The sequence below is a fragment of the Ambystoma mexicanum genome, chromosome 7p, assembly GCF_040938575.1.
Source record: "Ambystoma mexicanum isolate Mex_15411 chromosome 7p, UKY_AmexF1_1, whole genome shotgun sequence".
NCBI classification, from domain to species: Eukaryota; Metazoa; Chordata; class Amphibia; order Caudata; family Ambystomatidae; genus Ambystoma; species Ambystoma mexicanum.
In genome coordinates, this window is record NC_090939.1 from 940092824 (window position 1) to 940113321 (window position 20498).

At 43.8% G+C, this 20498-nt stretch overlaps 1 protein-coding gene across 1 annotated transcript in view; it reads left to right on the forward strand.

The window, feature by feature from the left end:
- ABI3BP (ABI family member 3 binding protein) overlaps positions 1 to 20498 on the forward strand; it is a 1926231-nt gene that overhangs the window by 1904652 nt on the left and 1081 nt on the right. Inside the window, exon 43 of the mRNA XM_069637268.1 lies at positions 1683 to 1805. Coding sequence (XP_069493369.1) covers positions 1683 to 1805 — 123 coding nt within the window. The remainder of the gene's footprint in view (positions 1 to 1682; positions 1806 to 20498) is intronic.

The window sequence follows — 20498 nt, forward strand, 5'->3', positions numbered from 1 at the left end:
TTAACTTACAAACGAAAGAATCTGGCAAGATGCTATCTATAAAAACGTAACATAATACTATCACAAAGAAGGTTTTCAATATATGTAAGCCTAAACTATTAGCTTGATGAATGCTTGCTTTTGTAATACTTACCAGAAGAAATGCTGAGTAAACAAATACCTCCTGCTATAGGATCTTGCCACTCTACACAGGTCTTCAGTAGTCCCAAACATGTAAGAAGGCTGTTGAAAGATTGGGGTTTGTGGTCCCGTGACAATTCAATGAGCATCTTTGAACAGAGATTTCAGAAAGAACCAATAGCACATGGAGATCGTTATTGAACTCCTATCAGCCAATCAGAATGTTCAAAGTGCAGTCAATACCTGCTAGTATTGACTGTGTTCTGAACATTTCCTCTTCAAAAGCAGACAGTGAAAGAACAATGTAATTTTCAGACAAGATTTCCTTCAGCAAGACACTTCCACTGAGAGGACCTGTTTTCCCTTGCATCATCCTATGTAACACACCAAAGAGAAAGCTAAAACATGGGAACAGACAAACTGTTTATTTTTTCACAGCATCTAATATATGGTCATGTTAAACTCACTCTAGTTTAACCAAGTTGTAATTAAAATGCTTAACTCATGAAAACAACATATATTTTGTGTAGTACTTCAAAAACAAAGCACATTTAATTTGCTAAGATAGTTTGCCTGTTTACATTAAATTAACATGTTTTACCACCAAAACTTCAAAACATGTAGTACTACTTCCAGCATGTGCTAATATCCTCGTAGACCTCAGGAGGGGGTCATTATCCCTTGGGATAAGGACCCCTCCCTAACTTATGTCCCTCAGCTTTGCCTCCGCCATAACTTGGTGCAATTCATTATGCCACGATAATGACCCCTCTCGCGGTATACAAGGCTATATTAACATTTTGATGTTCCTTTCCAAAGGCGTATGATGACTCACATGTATTTGGACATTTCACTAAATTTAAGTAAATTAGTCTGATCCCATTTTGACTAAGTATTGACACGGGTAACTTCAGCTTTGACAAGTTCCGAATTGGGCCTTATTTGCAGATATAGAACTGCCTGAGAGTAAGAGCCAGCATTGTGCAAAGTCATCTGACACCATGGGGCCGATTCATAGAGAATTAACTAGGAGTAACTCTTGCTACAAATAACTCACTGACTTACTAGAAGTAACTTCCTTTACGTTACTCCTGGAGAGGGCTACATAATTCACAAAGTTAACTTTGTTGTGAATTGCCCCCATAAGGTTTTGTTAATACCAGATACTACAGGCCATTACTTTAAACACGATTTTGATGTACTCTATCAGCACTTCAAGCTTGAAACACGCAATGTTTTCCGCCCACCGTATTCGATGTGGTTAGGGCATAAAAAGAATGTTGATTATGAAGTGCATATTGATTTGTGACACATGCTGAAGAGCGGTTTTAGTGAAATGTTTCCTGATGGAAGTAAGAAGCCCTTCTTGGAATTGTTTAGAGGATTATGCAGCTGTGTCAGGAGATGAAACGTGGAGGGTTTTGAATGTTACACTATCTGCTTTACGTTGCCACATAGATGACTACACAACACTTGTGTTAATTTCCGATTTGAAAGTGAAGCATGAAATATGAGTGCATTGTATGGTGCAAAAAACACTAACGTTATCTTTCTATTTCTAGGGAAATTTTACAACATTGGTGATGAATCCGGCTACGGAGAGGACCACTGTCAGTTTGTGGACTCGTTCTTAGATGGAAGGACCGGCCAGCAGCTGCTACCAGAGCAACTCCCATCTAGAGAAGGCAAGAAAATATGTAGATATGTTGTGTGAACTATTCGTTTTAATAGGTTGTGGAGTGGAAGATGACTGAAATCAAAGGGTTGTATTATGTAGCGCTCGCCACATCCATGGCGATGGCAAAGGCCCAGTGGTCAAAGTGCATGAACAGAAGTAGTGGAACTATGTTCCCTGCTTGCATGCCGTGCTCCCCACAAACACCATCGCTACGGCCCCTCCCACGCACAATACAAATCCGAAACAAATGCGCCTGCTGTTTAAGGGAACGTTCAGTGCAGTGCACTGGAGTGCAAGTTTCAACTGCTTCCTACACTTCTATTTTAAAAAGAAACCATTCTGGAACGGCTTCTTTTTAAAATAAAAGTATAGGAACAGTAAAACTTCATTAAAAAAAGTAGAAAAGCACAGCTCCCAACCGCCCACTTCGACCATTGCATTTGCCTTCAATGAAACCTAACACACTTGTGAGAATTCTACAGCTGCCAAGTGCAGTGCATGTCCTCTATTTTTGTCATGGTCAATCATGCAATCCTGATCAATCGAGGCCGCAAGAACCTGGGCATCACGGATCAGGCCCTAAAGTGGTTGACCACCTTCCTTCTGGACCGACCTTCGCAGGTCCAACTTGTGTCCATTCTCTTCACCACCTCTCTCTCCACATGTGGTGTTCCCCAGGGCTCTCCCTCTCACCCTGGCCCCTTTGGCCCACCTGACCTCTACCTTCTCCTCTAACTTTCAGTGTTATGCGGATGACACTCGGCTCTCTTTCAGGCTCCCCTCGGCCTCCTCTACTTTCTCGCTCATTCCTGTCTATCCACGATTCAGGTTTGGTGTGCCTCCAACAATATCTGCCTTAATGCCATTAAGACTAAACCTTCTTATTGGGAACCCTGCTCCCGCTTTCCCTCTCTCACTCTGCCCGCCCTCCTTGGGCCCTCCTCATTCCCTGCCTGCAAGGCAAAAAACCATGGTGTCACCTTCGACTACACCCTTTCCTTTTCTCCTCACATCTCAGACCTTGCCAAGAAGGCTCACTACAAGCTGCACCCCCTCAAAGGTATTCTTCCCTTTCTCACTTTTCCCCCAGAAGCTCACTGTCTCCAGAGGCCTGGTTCTCTCTAGGGTGGACTACTGCAACAGCCTCTTTCTCAATCTGCCTTCCTCTACCCTCTGCAACTAATCCCCGAACAGGACTGCAAGACTTATTTATCCCTGGCCTAAAACCCAGAGACCATATCTCTCCAGCCCTGAAATATCTCCAAAGGCCCCTGGTGGTTGCAAGGATCAATTTCATGACCCTCTGCATCGTACACAAGGATTACTGGGGCTGGGGCTGTATTACATCCAACTCTCTCTTCCAAAATACCTTTCTTCCTGAGCCCTTTACTCAGCTGCCTCCAATTCTCTGAGGGTCAGAAGATTCTCCAGACAGAGAGTGGGGGGCAGATCTCTCTCCTCTGCAGGTGCCTCCTTCTGGAATGGCCTCACTGCCCCTCTCAAACTTGAGCCGGACGACCTGAAGTTCCAGAAGCAGCTCAAGACCGTCCTTTTCTCCTCTGCTTTCTCTCTCTCCCTCCCCAGCTCACCTACCGGTCTGCTGCACCGACTGGTTGTTTGGTACCCTCATACCAGGGTACCAGGATCCTTCATGATCAGTCTGCCCTGCACTTCCTCTGGCTCACAGCACACTAACTAATCTCTACAGTTCCCTGCATCCTTGCACTTACCCAGAGCTGTGCTGCCCTTGCTGCACTTACTCAAAGCAATGCTGCCCTGATTGCACTTCCCACTCTTCCCTCTACCTGGCACTTCCCCCTCTCCTTTCCCCCACACTTTTGCACGATCGCACTTGCTCAATCTGAATGACATAAGGCCTAGTAAGATCATTTGTCTTGTCCTGCCTCTGTTTCCCTCCTTTGTCTTGTTGCGCCTTGAAACACTTGGGTATAGGCGTGTTATAAATGACATATCACACACCACATTTCACATATTGTTCATCCCAATATGTTGCACAGTCAGAGGACAACTCATCATTCAACCCTTTACCTTTAAGCAAAGATTAAATAAAGTAACATTGTATTTTCAGTAGTGATCATCTGCTTCTAAGACAAGGTCATGGCAGCTCACCGCCCATGTTTAGAAACATTCACAAAAGATACTAGACCTGCCGTGGCCGTTGCCAAGCTTTCATTGTCTTCATACTCAGCATGTGTCATGATCTCTTATTTTATGCTGGGTTATTACGGGAAATGTATGTCAAAGACACGTAATGCAGCATTTTATCTAGTCAACTGAGTACAGGGACAATCAGGAAAGATACACCTTAACAAAAGATAAACCAATGGTCCAGTCCGACAAACAATGTGCTACTAGGGCGTTGCCAACAGGAAGAGACTGTCACAAAACAAAGCAAAGCCGGGCTGTTCCCTGCATTTAAGCTACCAATGCCGTCTGATTGTATTCCATGTGCCACATAATGTGGATCCCGCAGAGGGCTAGAATATGAAAGAGTTTGATATTGCCCATAAACCCAGAGCTAAAAATGTACTGAAAACACTTCGCACCAGTTTGGCTGCTTGTCTAATAAGGAATGGAGCTGATGGGTCCAGCCCCAATCCAGATCGCAAAAAGATATGTTCAAAGATCTTTTGTGAGAATGTGATAAGGAATTAAGAAAATGGACCTGAATTAAAGTAGTCAGATGTGTATACTAGATTTGGTGTGTGACATAAAAAGAAACAGATTTTGCCTTCATTTTGCCCCAGTGCTAAATTCTTTTTATAATATAGATTGTTGCAAAACCTCTTTGCAGTCGCTTTTCTGCTTGTGCAATACTGAATGGAGAAGCCAATTTGTTGAATGCTCAAAACTGGCACAAAGGTTAGATAATCTGGTCCCGGGTTATGCTTGTTCATTTAGGAAGTCCGACTAGCATGACCCCAGCGTGGTTTTTAACAGCTCCTCTGCTCCTACCTGGAACCCAGAAAATCTACTCTTCGCTGCCCCAGACCCCCCGTGACTGCTTCCCCCACTAGCCCTCCTTAGCTTGAATGCTTGGTCGTGGCCATCCTTCACCCCCAGGATAATGACCCTTTTTTGAAAACATGAGTTATTTGGAAAAAGGGTCTAAAATGATTAGAGCAACAAACCAGAGGAGAATGGAATGGAAGCTTGCTAGAGCAGTGTACAAAGAGAAAAAAGGAACTGTAACGGATACTCCCAAAAACCATAAAGTATGCAGAATGGGAGCTTGCCCCAGAAAATGTCTCAACATGGAGACAATTGAAAAGCTACATTTGAAGGCCAAAAAGAGCAGATCGCAGAACACGGCAACAATATTGCTTCAACACATGACAGATGTGGATCTTGAGACAGTCCCATGGGACCTAAAAGGTTTAAGGATGGTTTGAGTTAAGCACTGAATAGCCAGACCAATATAGGCCGTTGGTTTGGAACTTGGCTGCTCAGCGCCTCATCATCAGTCATCCAAAAACAGAGACGGGATTGAAAATAGTAAGTGTTTCGAATTCATTTCAACGATCCAGCACTAACTCAAAGCAGGATGTTGAAGTGGGAATGAAGTGTGCTGTGACAATAGGCGAAATTAGAAAATGGCTTCTTAAAAGCATTAACATTCTAACGATATGCAAGCATAACATCCTGAATATACCCCATCTCCCCCCATCCGCCCATCTGTCTATTGAAAACCTCCTCCATAGGTGTTATCCAAGAACCCAAAAAAGAACAATACACATGTCACAGAAAGCAATGTATAGGTCTTCCGAATATCTAACACACATCCATGAAAGGGAAATGGCTGTCCATTATAAAGGATGGTCATGACAGGCAGTCATAGGTAAGCAGCATCCAGAGCCCTTCCCTTAGATGCAAGATACAACTATACCCTTGCCCTGCCTTTCTTTTCTTTGTAGGCCATATTGTTGTAGCCTGTGGCTCCCCAGATGTTTTGAACCTCGCCTCCCATAAGTCCTACCCAATTCAATATTCAATGGTGAAGGGTCATCTGAGTCATAGCCCATCATTGGTCTACAAAAGGGTCTGCAACATGTCTCTCCAGATGTTTAGACGCCCACCTCTCCCATCTGCCACCTTGACTCCCTCAAGAAAACCAGGGTTTCCAGGTGCAGGAAAACTGTGTGGGTTTTCAAAGAGTGCCATGGCCTGTATTCCATATTTTGACTGGAATTGTATGGTTTTGACATGAGGCATAGCTCAAATGTTGCTATATGATGTAAGCAAATGATGCTGCATATCAACAAGTGAAAAAATCCCCACAACACATGTCTTCTTCAAAGGACGCCTCTGGCTAGGATGAATGATGTATGTCTTCTTGGAAGGTAAAAACCTAACTTTGCTGCTTCTTGTATCATGGCACACTAGACCTCTATGCATGCATACTTCTATATCATATCTACTGTATATAGTTGGTGCTCAGAACAAAATGTACAACAGCTTCAATATGATAATGCCTGGTCATTCTCCCATGACATTGTTTTTGCGGTTTACTTTATTGCAGAATTATAAATATTAAAGGTGGTAGAGGTGCATACAGGGTCTCCGTTGTGAAGAGAAAGCCCAAAAGGGAGGAGAGAGGGAGGGAGCAGAATGAGAATGAGGACCCAAGAGAATAGCAGGCAGAAATGAACATTGTACAAAGTCTGATGCTGTAAAATGACCCAAATCCGATAGCAATGGGTGTTGCCACATTGTATGTATTATATGTATTTAAGTATTTTTGAGGCACAAAACACTGGAAGGCATACCAGGCAGAGTGAACTGCAGGTGAAGCAGCAGATGAACGACTGTGTAGCAGTATCAGAGTTTTGGAAAGTCGACAACTAAGTAAAAAGAAGTGTTTTTAGGTGTTTACAAAAAACCATAAGAGTTCTGGGAATGTAGGGAGAAAGGCAGGCTATTCTAGAGCGTTGGTCCTTGCACAAAGAAACACCTATGTCCTCTAGAAGTGCCATGGCTGGTAGGGACACTCTGCCGGGAGGAATTGGAAGATCATAGGGAGCATGAAGGTAGAGATTGATACATTCAGCAAGATAAGGTGGAGCCAGTCCCTGCATACTTTTGAACACCAGGCAAAGGATTTTAAACGTGATCCAAGAATGAACAGGAAGCCAGTGGAGAATACACCTTGCAGGGGAAATAGGTGAGGTTCTTGAAAGTTTGCAAACTAGGTGGATCACAGCGTTCTGATCTACCTGCAACTGATGGATCAGGTATTTTGGAAGGCTGGTGCAGAGAGCTTTGGCGTAGTCAAGCTTGGAGTTAACCACTTCTCCCACCACCGTGGCATGATCATTGTGTGGGAGGTAGGAGAGAATGGGTCGCAAGAGACAGATGTTTGAAAATACCTGCCTAACACTGCCATTCATTTGTTTATGAAGGGATATTTCCGGATCTAAAACTACCCCAAGATGTTTTACTTTGATGGTTAAGGTGGTCGGGAGACCCAAACAGGGAAGGTGATAACGGATGACCATCAGGGGTTCTGATGAAGATGTTTGGGGAAAGGAACATTGCTTCTATCTAGGAGATATTACGCTGAAAATTGTTCCTTGCCAGCCAATGTTTGATTTGATCGAGACAGGCCTAAAGCAGATGGAAAGAATCATCTAGTCCAGAGATTTTGATCTATAATTGAATGTCATCAGCTTAGGAGTGTAAACTATTGTTGAAATTGGTAATAATAGACATAAGTGGGAGAATGTAGATATTAAAAAGAACAGGGGGGACATAGAGGAACCCCGACGAACACCACATGTAACTGGTGCAGGAGAGAAAGGGAAAGATTTGACAGTTTGTGTATGACCAGCTAAACAGCTGCAGAGTCATTCCAAAGCTGCTCCCTGAATCCCTAGTGTGTGCTTAAGTATTGATGAAACAATGGAATGATTCACTAGTCAGCGAGGAGATCCAGCATAACTAAAAGGGATAGATGGCCTTGAGCGGAATTGAGTAGGAGATCGTCCCAGACAACAACCAGCGCGGTTCCGATGCTATGAAGATGAAGTAGATGATTATCTTCTATAAAAGACATAAGTTGTTGGGCATCTACCTTTTCCATGATTTTCGCCATCCAACTCAAGCCCGCTTTGGGGCGATAATTGTTGAGGACAGTGGGATCAAGATGGGATTTGTTTGGGAGGGGGGGATGAAGGCCATAGGGAAAAACCCTTTCCTTAAACTAAAGGTCGATAAGATTAGCGATGCAAGTGACAAGAAAATGTATAGGGTTGAGCCACTAGCGTTGGCAGTGTATCATTTTGAGAACATGTGGGTTTAAGTGAGGAGAGTAGTGGGGGAATGTCATTCTTTGTGACTTCATTGAAGGTAAAAGGGCGAGAGGGGCGAATAAGGTTCGGCCAATTTACTACTGGGTCCGTTCATGGAAGCCTCATTTAGTAGATTGTTATGGAGATTAATTTAATTGAGGAAGAAATTATTCAATTAATTGTCCAATTCAACTGAGGGTTGCATTTGCTGACTAATGCTGGGGGGTTGACTAAAGTCCAAACAATAGAAAAAAGCTTTGCAGCTCTGTTAATAGCCGAATTGATGCAGGTATGAAGAAAGTTGCTTTTGGCTGTCAGGATAGCTTTTTTGTATGCAAGCAATGCAGTACGAGTATCTTGAAGATTGACAGTTTTTCTAGTTTTGCGTCACAGTTGTTTTTTTCTTCTCGAATTGCTGCTTAAGTAACTTAAGATCCTGAGATCCAGGGATTAAATGTTTTTTTAAGGGGATTGAGAAGGAAGAGGAATGTTATCAATTATAGTCCGGAAAGAAGTTAGAAATTCGTCGAAAAAGAAGTTTGTCATTCAGATGAACTGCAGGGAAGAGAAGATAGCAAGGTCAGTTGAGCTAATGTCCAGGAGGACTTTTTTTGATCGTGTTTTGTTGGGTAAAGAGGGAGATCTACCGTTGGTGTAGGGAGATGCCTTCAGCATAAAAGATCTAATGAAATGGTCACTCCAAGATAAGGGCAGAGTGGAACTGATGGGCCAAGCTAGATTAGGAGTAAACATAACATCAAGACAATGTCCTGCAGTATATGAGCTAGAGGTAACCCACGGGTGTAATGAATGACAGCTGGCTATGTCCAGTAGCCTGGAGGAATCAGAGTATTGGGACACTCAAGTTGAATATTAATATTAAAGGATAGTTCCGGGACTTTTTTTTTATTGTCCCTACGGGTCGGCCATGTGTTTGTAAGCATAAATCGGTAGATCGTAGGAAACTTTCCTATGGACCTTACCCGACTTTTCGCCCATTATCGCACTCGAAATCAGCCTCCATTTTGTGATAATCCTATCATTCCGCCGCATCGACCTGGCTCACCTGCCTTTGCGGCACTAAATCAAATCCCCCGCCCCTGAAACAGACTTTATCAAAACATTCATATTCCCCGCCTCTATCCGTGACGTGACTGAGCTGCGTAGGCAAACGCGCCCAGGCGTCTTCTACGCGACTCCACACAGACCCCGGAAATCAACACAGATCAGCTCACAATACAGCGCACCACAATTCGGAATATGAAACTGTACTTTGAAATCAAACCGCAAGATTGTAAATGTGGTAAAGTACATTTATTTGACATCAAATGTTTAGAGAATATTCAGCGATTTGCATTTTTATTTGCTCATGTTCCAAAAAGTTCGTATTGAGGAACGCGATGGTCCTTTGCTGTACACAGGGTCTTAGAGCATCTCACAATACAGCACCACAATTCGGAATGTGAAACCGTGGTTTAAAAGCAAACGGCAAGATTGTACATTTGGCAAAGTACGTTTATTGGACATCAAATGTTTAGAGAATATTCAGCGATTTGCATTTTTCTTTGCTCTCGATCCAAATTAGTTCGTCTTGAGGGAAGCGATGTTCGTGTGCAGTACACAGGGTGTTGGTTTACGATAAAAATAAGCTCTTCTGTCGCACTGATAATCGCATGGCTGTTCCAACAACGAGGCACTAGGCCACCACAACGGTAGGTATGTTGCATCTAACCGTTAGTACCGCGTAAGGGCATACTTGTACTTGGCGATCGTCCCATAAAATGGTCAGGGTGGTAACGTTGTTCACGCGGAGAAGCAACTGGCGGCTGTAGAAGCCGTCCGCCGGTGTCTGGTACTCGTGACACAGACAGTAGTGAATGATGTACCTAAAAACATAAAAAATGAAATTAGTCTCACCATCAGATCCTTATTAAAATTATTCATTTCATAGCGAGGACAGCGCTACTGGGTGTACACAAGTGTTTAAAGGCGTGGCGAGGCATGGAGGGGGGGGAGTGGAGTACAAGGTAAGTAGCATAAAATAATAAATAAATAGGGCCAGCTGGTGGCAAGTGCAAGGTAAGTGCAGAACAAGTGCTGGGAAGGGGGGGCTGTAGGATACTGAGACAGTCCCCCAGTGCAGGGGTTGACAGGGAGGCAGTGCAGGTGGAGAGTGGAAGGGCCCAGGACCGAGGTCGCAGACAGTGGACCAGTTGTAGCAGGGGAGAGGGAGAGAGAAAGCAGAAGCAAAGAGGAAGGTTTTGAGGTGCTTCAGTAAAAGCAGATGTTTCTCCTCCAGATAGTGCGCGGTAGAAAACACTATGCCACATAGAACGAACAAGTACAACTGAACCCGTCTTTAAAGCCACTGTATAGTAATGAAATTGCGGTATAAACTCATCAAAAGTTACTTACATTATATTTGCATTTTCCATTGTGTCTCTGTGTAGGGCAGACCCGAAACACCACTCCTTCTTTGCCGACGTTACTTCTTCTAATGAACGTGGCTCATCGTTTCGTTTCTGAAATTTTATTCATTATCTTTTCTTAGTCTTTCAGGATGGTCCCGGCCTGTCAAGGTCAAATCACAATAGAACCTTATATTGGGTCGTGGGCCGTTCCGCCACCCGAGCAAAACATCAAAGCAGCTGACCTTCACTTTGAGCGAGCACACATTTCTAGTTAGCTCCAGTTAGTGTAAGGGCATCTTGTCTGCGTGCCTTTTTTTTTATTGTCCCTATGGGTCGGCCATGTGTTTGTAATACGGAAACATTCTATAATTTTTGTAAAAATGATTTATATTACTGTTTGGTTTAATTGCAATGGGCCTGCAACATGAGGAGACTCGAGAGAACAGACAATCGAATTACAATCATTTAAACCGTGATGTGTATTTCTCAATGAGCTCTGCTTTAGGTGGACATGGAACAGAGGCAATGTTGGGTGGCAATGCAGTTGTCCCCTGCATAGGTTCGTTCACCACTCCATGTATGTGCCTATCGAGGACATCTACGATAAGTCTCTCAATAAACTCATATTGCATATCCTCAAACACTGGTTTGATCACCCATTGTTTACTTCTTTTAGTGAAGGCCTTATTGTAGCGAAGCGTCCCTAAAGTTCCGGTCGTCCTACTTTGTTGACGGCCAACATTATGGTTATGTGCCAAGACCGCTAGAAGAGTCCGATTTATCATGCCTTCCATGCCAAAATGCAATCTTTTGGGCCTGTACTTTAGGCACATATTGTGGAACACCTCCAAATCTCCTGTGTGGCAGAATTCCGTGAGTCCCCTCAAATCTCTTGTTATAGTTTTATCAAATACAATCTTTTCAATGGCCTTGTGAGTGGGTGATGAAGGAATCAACCACTTCTTCTTCCGTGCCTCCTCTGTGGACAAATGGCCATGTTCACATTTGTGGAAATGCTCATTTGTCGACCATCGATGTACGTTGCTACAGTGCAACATTACTGACCGCCATTTTTCCAGTAGAATTTCCAACGACCCTTCACATGTTTTTGAGCTCCACCAAAGATGGTTGCTGATTGACTTGGACCACTGTGAAATACCTTGCATATCTTTTTTTTTTCCTGCAGCCGACAATTTTTTATTGATTGATTTTGCAAGATGCCAAACGTCAAATTGGTGATTTATATTTTTGTACTGTTCTCTCATTGTCTTGGCAATTGAAACGTGTCTGTCCGTGGCTATCAGGTCGATCACCATTCCCCGCGATTGTAGTTCTTGCAATGATGCTACAAAGCCAACTTTCTCCATGGCCACTGAGGATGTACTTTGTGACACCTGCACGACCACCGAACTCACAATTTTCTTACTTTCCATGTCCTGAAAGTGGTAGGTGCAGTACTTGGCTGAAAATCCTGGACTGTCGCATTGTCCATCACCGGCTAGCCTGAAGCGTTTGCCCGCGAATGTACTTTCCATTGACATTTTTTCCATTCTCCAAGCTTCGCTGATGGCTGGAAATAGATAATCGGTTTGGTATTTGTAGAACTGACTTTTCGCAATGAAATGGATTCCCACAAACTGAAAGAAATACTGTAACTTTTTAAAACTTGAACCACTAAAAAGTGCGGCCGCTGCACAAAGTAGATTGCCTGCTGGCAGTTGCCCCAGCATGGGTTGTGCAGACCATGCGAACGGATGATATTGTGTACAGGTGGCATGTATTTTAAGGTTAGTGCCTCGAATTGCACGAGTCACATTAATCAATGGCTCCCCACATACTTCCCCACCAACCCAATGCCCACATTTCATCATCATAATAATATCCATCAAACAGCTATCGAATACAATGAATTTGGCCTCTTTCCTTATACTGTCACTCTGCATCCCAGCTGGTTCGGCCTGTAACGTTGAGGACATGTCACTCGCATGAAAGGTACAATCTCTGATATCGTCTTCCGCTATGCTGAGTGATATTGATGGTGTTTCATTGTCGTCCACTTCATTCTCTTCCATTGCAACATCTGTTCCTTGTCCGGAGATGGGAGAAAAAAACAATGTCTTCAACTTTCGCGTGCTCTTATTTTTTGCGGGTGTGGATTCTGTGAATTGATCTACGACTGCATCCAAACTACCAGGAGGACATTCACTATCAATGGCTGGTGGTGGTATAGCTCCGTTGTCAATCACTTCATATTCTTCCCATTGGCACGATGCATCTCCAGTCTCAAGTCCCTGCCAAAAGGTTTGACAAGCAACATCTCTCGTTCGCTTCACTGTCTGTGTAGATCTAGTTCTTACACCCACTCGCAACTAGAGGACAGATTAGAAAAGGGATGTTCAGTTTAAACACAACTTACAGTATTGAACTATTGACAGTGAAAGACAACATAATATAGTGAACAGGACACTAACCTTCTTTTGCTTTCTTTTCTTTGAAACTTTCTTTCCTCGAACTTCAACATCTGGACGCTGTTGCTCCGACTCGTGTGTGCATGTCTCCACTTCCTCTCGCGCTGCAACGACTATACTTTCATGATAAGCACATCCATCACTCACTGAGGCTCCATCGACTCGCTGAAACATAGAACTTTCATTAGTATGTATAATAATATTGAAAACACAAAATGTACTTGGGGACCAATACCCATACGTACATCTCAATAGCAAAACACGAATGAACGCATTGTGTAGAACATTCAAACGACAATAGTTCACGCATTGTTGATCTAGTTAGATTGAACTGTCAAGATCCATACCTCGGGCTCCGCATAGACTTCCATTGATGATATTATTGAAGATGAGGCTTCAGCAACTCCCTGAAACACAGTAATTGCATTAGTATGGTTTTCTATTTTGTTTAAAAGAACATAAACTTTCTGCAGGCGTCAACGGCTCATCTAAATAGACCTGCACAAATGATCAGTTGTCTAAAATAAATAATGGATATCCAAATATGATTCGATTTGCTCCATCGTTGGAAGTGTCACCACCCAGAGATCTGCATCAACTACTAGGGGTGATGTTCTTGTTGAAGAAGCTCCGTCAGCTCCCTGAAACATAGTACTTGCGTTAATAAAGAAGGAAGTATAGCGGATGTAATCACGTCATTTGATCTCGCATGATTGATCTGTCAGTATCCATACCTCGAAATGCATAAGAACATCAAGGGACGCTGTAACTGCGGTGCACACTTCTGCAAGCTGTTGCGCCGACCCGTAACTGCATGCTCCCCCTTCCTCTTGGACTAATGCTCCATCGACTCCCTGAAACATAGGACTTTCATTAGTAATGAACACAATATTGAAAAAAGAAGACACATAGGAGGGCGACGACAGAAGGACATACCAATGGCTAAAAACGAAAGAAACATTGTGTGTAACAATCACGCTACAAGAATGCAAGATCTGATGATCTCCATCGATGGAACTGTCCGGAAACGTACCTCGAGCATCTGAGTGACATCTACGGTTGTCGTCAATGCGTTGGACTCCTCAGCATCTCCCTGAAAGACAGTACTTGCATTATTTTGGATAACAATAATTATAACTGAAAACAAAGACTAGAGGACGAGTACTGTGGTGTACCATTAGGTAAAATAATTACACGATCAATTAAAACTATTGATTTACATGCCTAAAACAAGTCAGTGTCAGAATAGCTAAGTAAGATTACCCGATAGGCGCTTGAAGTGGCTGATGACTGCAATAACGACACGGATGGAGAATCTTCAGCCTTCATATTGAGTGGATACATAAATGGGGAAATTATTGTTAGCTAATGCTACACACTACCGCAATGCCGAGAGATAAATACGTAAACTTGACTCACCAGTGGAGGGATGTGGACGAATAGAGTGGGAATAGCGGTTGAGAGCAATTTTCGCCTCGCTCGCGGTGTTTTCGTCCTTATTAGCAATGATGTGGAGTACATGTCTGGGCTAAAGTGCCTGCTGCAGATGCGGTATCGATCACCCCTCTTGTCCGCAAAGACTTCTAGGACTCTACTTTCTATCTCAGAGGCTGGATATCCGCAATATCGGACCCATTCTCTTATCTGATCTATTGTCTTAGGGAAAACATGCATTATAGTACCTTCAGATTTGTTATGGGTCTTCGAAGGGCAACCGCCAATGGAACAGGCAGGCATTATGGAAAGTTCTGAAAAGTAAAGATCAACAATTCTCTATGAATACCAATGTGTTAAAACATTAAATGACACATAAAAGGTTCAATGCAAGGTCCGTTTTGGTTCTTGGAACTATACATGTTATTCACATGCGGATAAGTATTTCAATAACTTTCAAAAAATAGAAAAAGTAATTTGACTAAACTCAGAACATGTGACTAGTTCCTTGCATGTACTGTCGTGAACGAAAAGAAAACATGGATGCAATTTGATGACTACTAGCAAATAGATATAAATTAAAAAATTGGACGCAAAATGATTATGGTACATGGACTTACCTTGACGAACAAACAGTTAGATGCAGGGATCAGAGTAGTTTCTTGTCGTAGAACAGGGAGCAGTTCACAGGTTGCAAACTGACGAGTTTGCTCAAAGTGGTCACGGAAGTTCACAGAGACGAAGAGCAGATAACCAGCACCTTCACGGGTTGACTAGCAAAGCGCAAAGAAGTTCTCATTAGAAATATGAAGTGGGTTATAAAGAATTCGAAACAGGGGTGTGTTTGTGAATGAATGACGTGTATATGTCGTGGCATTATGCGGTCTGCAGGGGGCCGTCCAGCGTGAGGGGGGATGCTTGGCAGGAGACACGGGGTCTGGAGGTAGACATGGGAACAACAACCCATGCTCTATAGACCACTTTGAAGTGTACATGGTCTTTGGCACCTCTTGGCCTTTATCGCTCCCTGACAGCTCCACTTGCCAGCACAAGTACCCCGGTGCGAACTGCCTTTGATAGGGCGGGGGGTGGATCGGGGCGGTGGTCGTGCAGACAAGACACAGGAAGACTCGTGAATGGAGACACACTTATGTGGATTGCAGGGGGCCGTCCAGCGTGAGGGGGGATGCTTGGCAGGAGACACGGGGTCTGGAGGTAGACATGGGAACAACAACCCATGCTCTATAGACCACTTTGAAGTGTACATGGTCTTTGGCACCTCTTGGCCTTTATCGCTCCCTGACAGCTCCACTTGCCAGCACAAGTACCCCGGTGCGAACTGCCTTTGATAGGGCGGGGGGTGGATCGGGGCGGTGGTCGTGCAGACAAGACCCGTTTGCCGCAGGGCCTCACCAAGGAGAGGCCATCTAACTGAATGTAAGAGGATGGCTGCAGGATCTACTACATGGAATGCAGGGGGGTGAGTTTATAAATACCTCACCCTCCCAGGAGAATATACACTAGATTCATTTAAAAAATCAAAACAACCATTGTTAAAATATATGTTGGGCTTTATTTTAGATTTTAATTAAACATAAATAATAAACATTACACATTGTAAAGTTGAGGTTGCAGCACATCGAGGGAAAATCCGCGGTATTGTCCACTGTCACTGGGGAAATGTTGTCTAATGGCAAGTACCGCACAGGCAGGTATTACTCTCCGAACGCGGTGTCCGAGCCTCCCGTGAAGCCACCAAGTGAAGCAACGATAGGCCACCAGCCTGTACCACCTGTGAAAAAAAAAGATGCAAACTGTATTAAACTGACCAAACTTTCTTATCAATGTCGATTCAGGTAACACATGTCATTTTTCTTAGAAAAAAATTATATCTAGAAAATGCACTATATGGAACAAATTTACATGCGTTCGAATGATATGTAAATGTAATTTTATATGTGGGAGACGACCATGAAATAGTGGTGGCATTACTGACATCACAAACAGAGTATACTTACTCGTTACTCGGATTACGCGGACGAACAGTGCCGCGAAGTTCGTGCATAAGCACCATCATCATCCTCAACACGGTCCGTGAGAGGCAGGCTTCCCTGAACTCTGGCAGCTCGGTGATGCATTGCGGACTTTGCTCGCCTTCCTGCAGACTTTGCTCGCTTTCCGAAATGTAGGCCAAGCACCCGGAATTTTCACGGCAGCAGCAGTTCTCCTCCTCAGTTGGCATTAGCTCGCACCGATTGCACGTGCACCAGGTGGAGACGCCGTCCATGCGACATGGTCCAGGCTCTTCATCCGTTGACTGGTCCTCCCAACTGCCGTCCGAATCCCCATCGTTTTCGCGTGCTTGACTTTCCAGTAGTTCTTCCTCGGTGTACTCGGGCTCGTACATATACGGCATTATTGTGGCCATTGTGCGGTAAAGATAGTAAAATAATTTACAGAGATGGTACAGGTGTTCACACGGGCTACAAGCGGCGAAGGTAGCTGACCAGAGCACTGAAACGAGTCACAGAATACTCAAAGTAACACAGAGAGAGGAATGGAATCGAAAATCTGCTGCTGTGTGTTGTGAAACGGTCTGTTTATACTTATTGGGGAAAGAGGCGTCCTGCCATTTCCATGGCAACACGTCAATAGCTGAGGCGCAGCGATTGTTGACACGAGACGTGCTTGAAATGGGCAGTACGCGTCTGCTGATGTCAGGCTCAGGGGCGGGGGATTTGATTTAGTGCCGCAAAGGCAGGTGAGCCAGGTCGATGCGGCGGAATGATAGGATTATCACAAAATGGAGGCTGATTTCGAGTGCGATAATGGGCGAAAAGTCGGGTAAGGTCCATAGGAAAGTTTCCTACGAGCTACCGATTTATGCTTACAAACACATGGCCGACCCGTAGGGACAATAAAAAAAAAGTCCCGGAACTATCCTTTAAAATCCACAAGAAGCAGCAGTTTATGATTAGACAAAATTGGGGAAGCAAGAAGCTCCTTTAACTTGCTCAAAAAGCTACTACCAGGCACAGGAGGTCTGTATCCAAAAATCACTGCGTTGGAATCAGAGGAAGAGACTGAGAAAAAGAATGGCAGTTCCATCACCACCACCACCACAACGGCCTAATCTGTTAACCCATTTTATAGGTTAACCCTCTGGTACTAGAGTATTAAATAGAGCCTGGCTGTTCTCTGTGGACCCAAGTCTCTGTGATAAGTAAAAGGTCTAGCCTGGACTCCTGGATAAGAGCAAATAAAGCTGCGACATTATAAATGGCTGATTGTGCATTAATGAGGGCACAGTTTAAAGAAGGCTGAAGGACACGGGATAACGTGCGGAAGAGGGGACAATGATGAATGAATGGGAGGGGTGATTTTGGCAATATTATAAAGCCGAATTGTGTTGAGTGAGAGAAGAACAATAGAGCCATGATTATTGTTGTAGGCAAGCAGCGCGTCCTTGGTATATTGAGAAAAAGCAGGCATTCCAAGCTGAACCCATCTGAGTAGGGAAGGCAAGTGGGAAACAGAGAAGTAAAAAAGCATGCAGAGTTGTTAGTTGGGGGCGGGGGGTGCAGACAACTAGATGAAAATAGGAGAAGAAAAACAGGGTCTTACCAGGGCAAAGAAGAAAAGTGGCAGCGTAATATGCCGACTGCAATAACCAGACCTAAACGGGGCTTAACAGGCTTCGTGTCAGCGTCGAGGCAGGCACGCCTCAGGTGAAGTGGAGAAGCATTGCAGAGGGCAGTATGAGGCTTGTGGTCCTGTGAATAAAAAGAGACGATGTGTGCAACAGACAGAACAGAGAAAGGGAGGGGGAGAGAGGAAAAGGTGTAGCCCATGGGTTGGAAGACCCAATGGTTAAAAGCAGTTACAAAAGTAGTACAAAAATAAATAGAAATTCTGTACAGCAGCGAACATTTTCAGACAGTGGGCTGCACATATTCCATAAAGTGAAGACCTGTCTTGTGAGAAAGGGAGCTCTATGTACAGTGCATAAAAACGACTGTAGTGTGCAGTAGGATAGGCTCCCCAAAGTGCCCGTCCGGGGGGCTAGTTTTACTAAACGAATTCAGACTTGGGTCCACGCAGTAATAACTCACTTCATGCACTGTGGGCGCAGATTGTAAAATGTTTTGCTAAACATTATGTGCTCGCCTCCTGAAAAAAAAGGTGTTATAATTCACCGCTGAGCCAGTGTGTCTCACAGGGCGGAAATTACTGAAAAATCAAAGGCATTTATGGTATGTAACGTATCCTAGTTCTCTCCCACGTTCACTATGCCCCTGGCTTCCTCAGTGGCATAATACCCCGGAGGTCGTACAACATCCTCAGATCCAGCCGCAAACAACAATGAGGTTCTGCTTTTAGACTGGTAGGCCAACCTCATGATGGTGACTCATACAAATGACAGCTGCAATGCAAGGCAAACAACAAGAAATGAAGGCACAATAGAAATGTTGAGACTGTAGTCTGCTAAATATTACACTAACCATTATATATGATTAATTGAGGAGGCTCTAGAATTACCGTTTTTGATAGAAAAATGTATTCCATGTTCATCCTCATCTATAATGTACTGCTATGTATCTCAATGGGACTTTTGGAAGATCTCGGATAAAGGGCCAGCCCCTGTAGGTCTTAAATGGAAGTTGAACACATTTGAGCAATTGCCTTCAGTTTTTGAAAACACTTTGGACCTCCCTTCACTGAAATTAAAATTGGGTGCCGCACACCTTCTGTTGGCTCAGTATGAGCCCTCCCTGAAGCTACCTTGAGTTGAAGAGTAGGCCTCATATGGAAAACAACATTGCTAGAAACCAAATCGTTATTTGTGGACATCGGATCAGTGTGATGCTTTAATCTGGGGGTTCTCTGTCAGTAACCTGCTGCAACCTGAGAGTGCTTTGCTCCAGATATCTGTTTGTGAGTGTTCCAAGAGAGCACCATAACCTCAGATCAGATTTGTGGGTGTTCAAGTTAAAGAACTTGGAAGATGTTAAAACTTCAGGAAAAAGGCAGATAAGTGTGTGCTGGACGTTTCCCCACCTAGTTCTTCTGTGAGTTCCAGAAGACGCTCAGATCTGGACAACTGTAGCCAGTGCCCAGTAAAGATGTACTGTCCTCTGGTGATTTCGACAAATTGCACTTGGTTATACTCAAGATGGAGTCAAATTTGTAGACTTAGTCGTCTTTCGTCAGACAAAGCCAGCAAGAGACAGTCCTGTACAAGATTTGTCCCAGCGCCAACACAGTGGGATGTGGAATTTGCTGAGTGGCTAGCAGCAATGACTCTGGGGACAAAACAATATCTTGGAAACAGAAATCTCATAAAGTTGGGGTGGTGAATTTTCAACCTGTGGGACTTTGTCATCACAGCTTCCAAGCACTGCTCTTCTGGACTCTTGTTCTTTTAAGGTTTAACAATCCAGAACTTCAATAATGATGCATAATTTCCCACTGTTGCTTGGGAAAGATGGACCAAGAAGCTCTGATCTGGAAGCAATCTCCTGTAGATTCGGGACTATGCAAATAGCTAGCTCTTAGTTTGGCAAGAAGCCCAAACAGATTCAAAGCTAGTGGACAAGAGCTTGACATGATAGAGGGACATTCCTAGGCCTAATTTGTGGGATTGGAGTCCAATGAAGTGAGCACTGGACTCTCCCCCGTTGGGGAGCCATATGCTCTCTTTTGCTACCCTTTCTGAGAGTGAGTTTGCAAAAACGGTTGTTGCTGTGTTAGTCCACTTTTAAAAAATAAATCATAAAGTGTCTAGATTTAACACCTTTATTGGACTAAATGAGAATGTTATGCTGCAATGGAAAAACATTAGCTTTTGAAAGTCTCAAAAAATGTTCATCAGATGTCAACAGGCAGAAATTAGTGAGGGGGAGCTAAAACCTTAGATGTCCTAAAATGTCTTTTTTAATAGCCATGTTGACCAACAGTCCTTAATTTGCACTGTAATTACACTTGGAGTGCATCCGTTGCTTGCCTACAAGGATTCTGCAGCAAGCCTTATATAACAAAACTATACTAATAAACTATAACTAACACCACCATTTTTTAG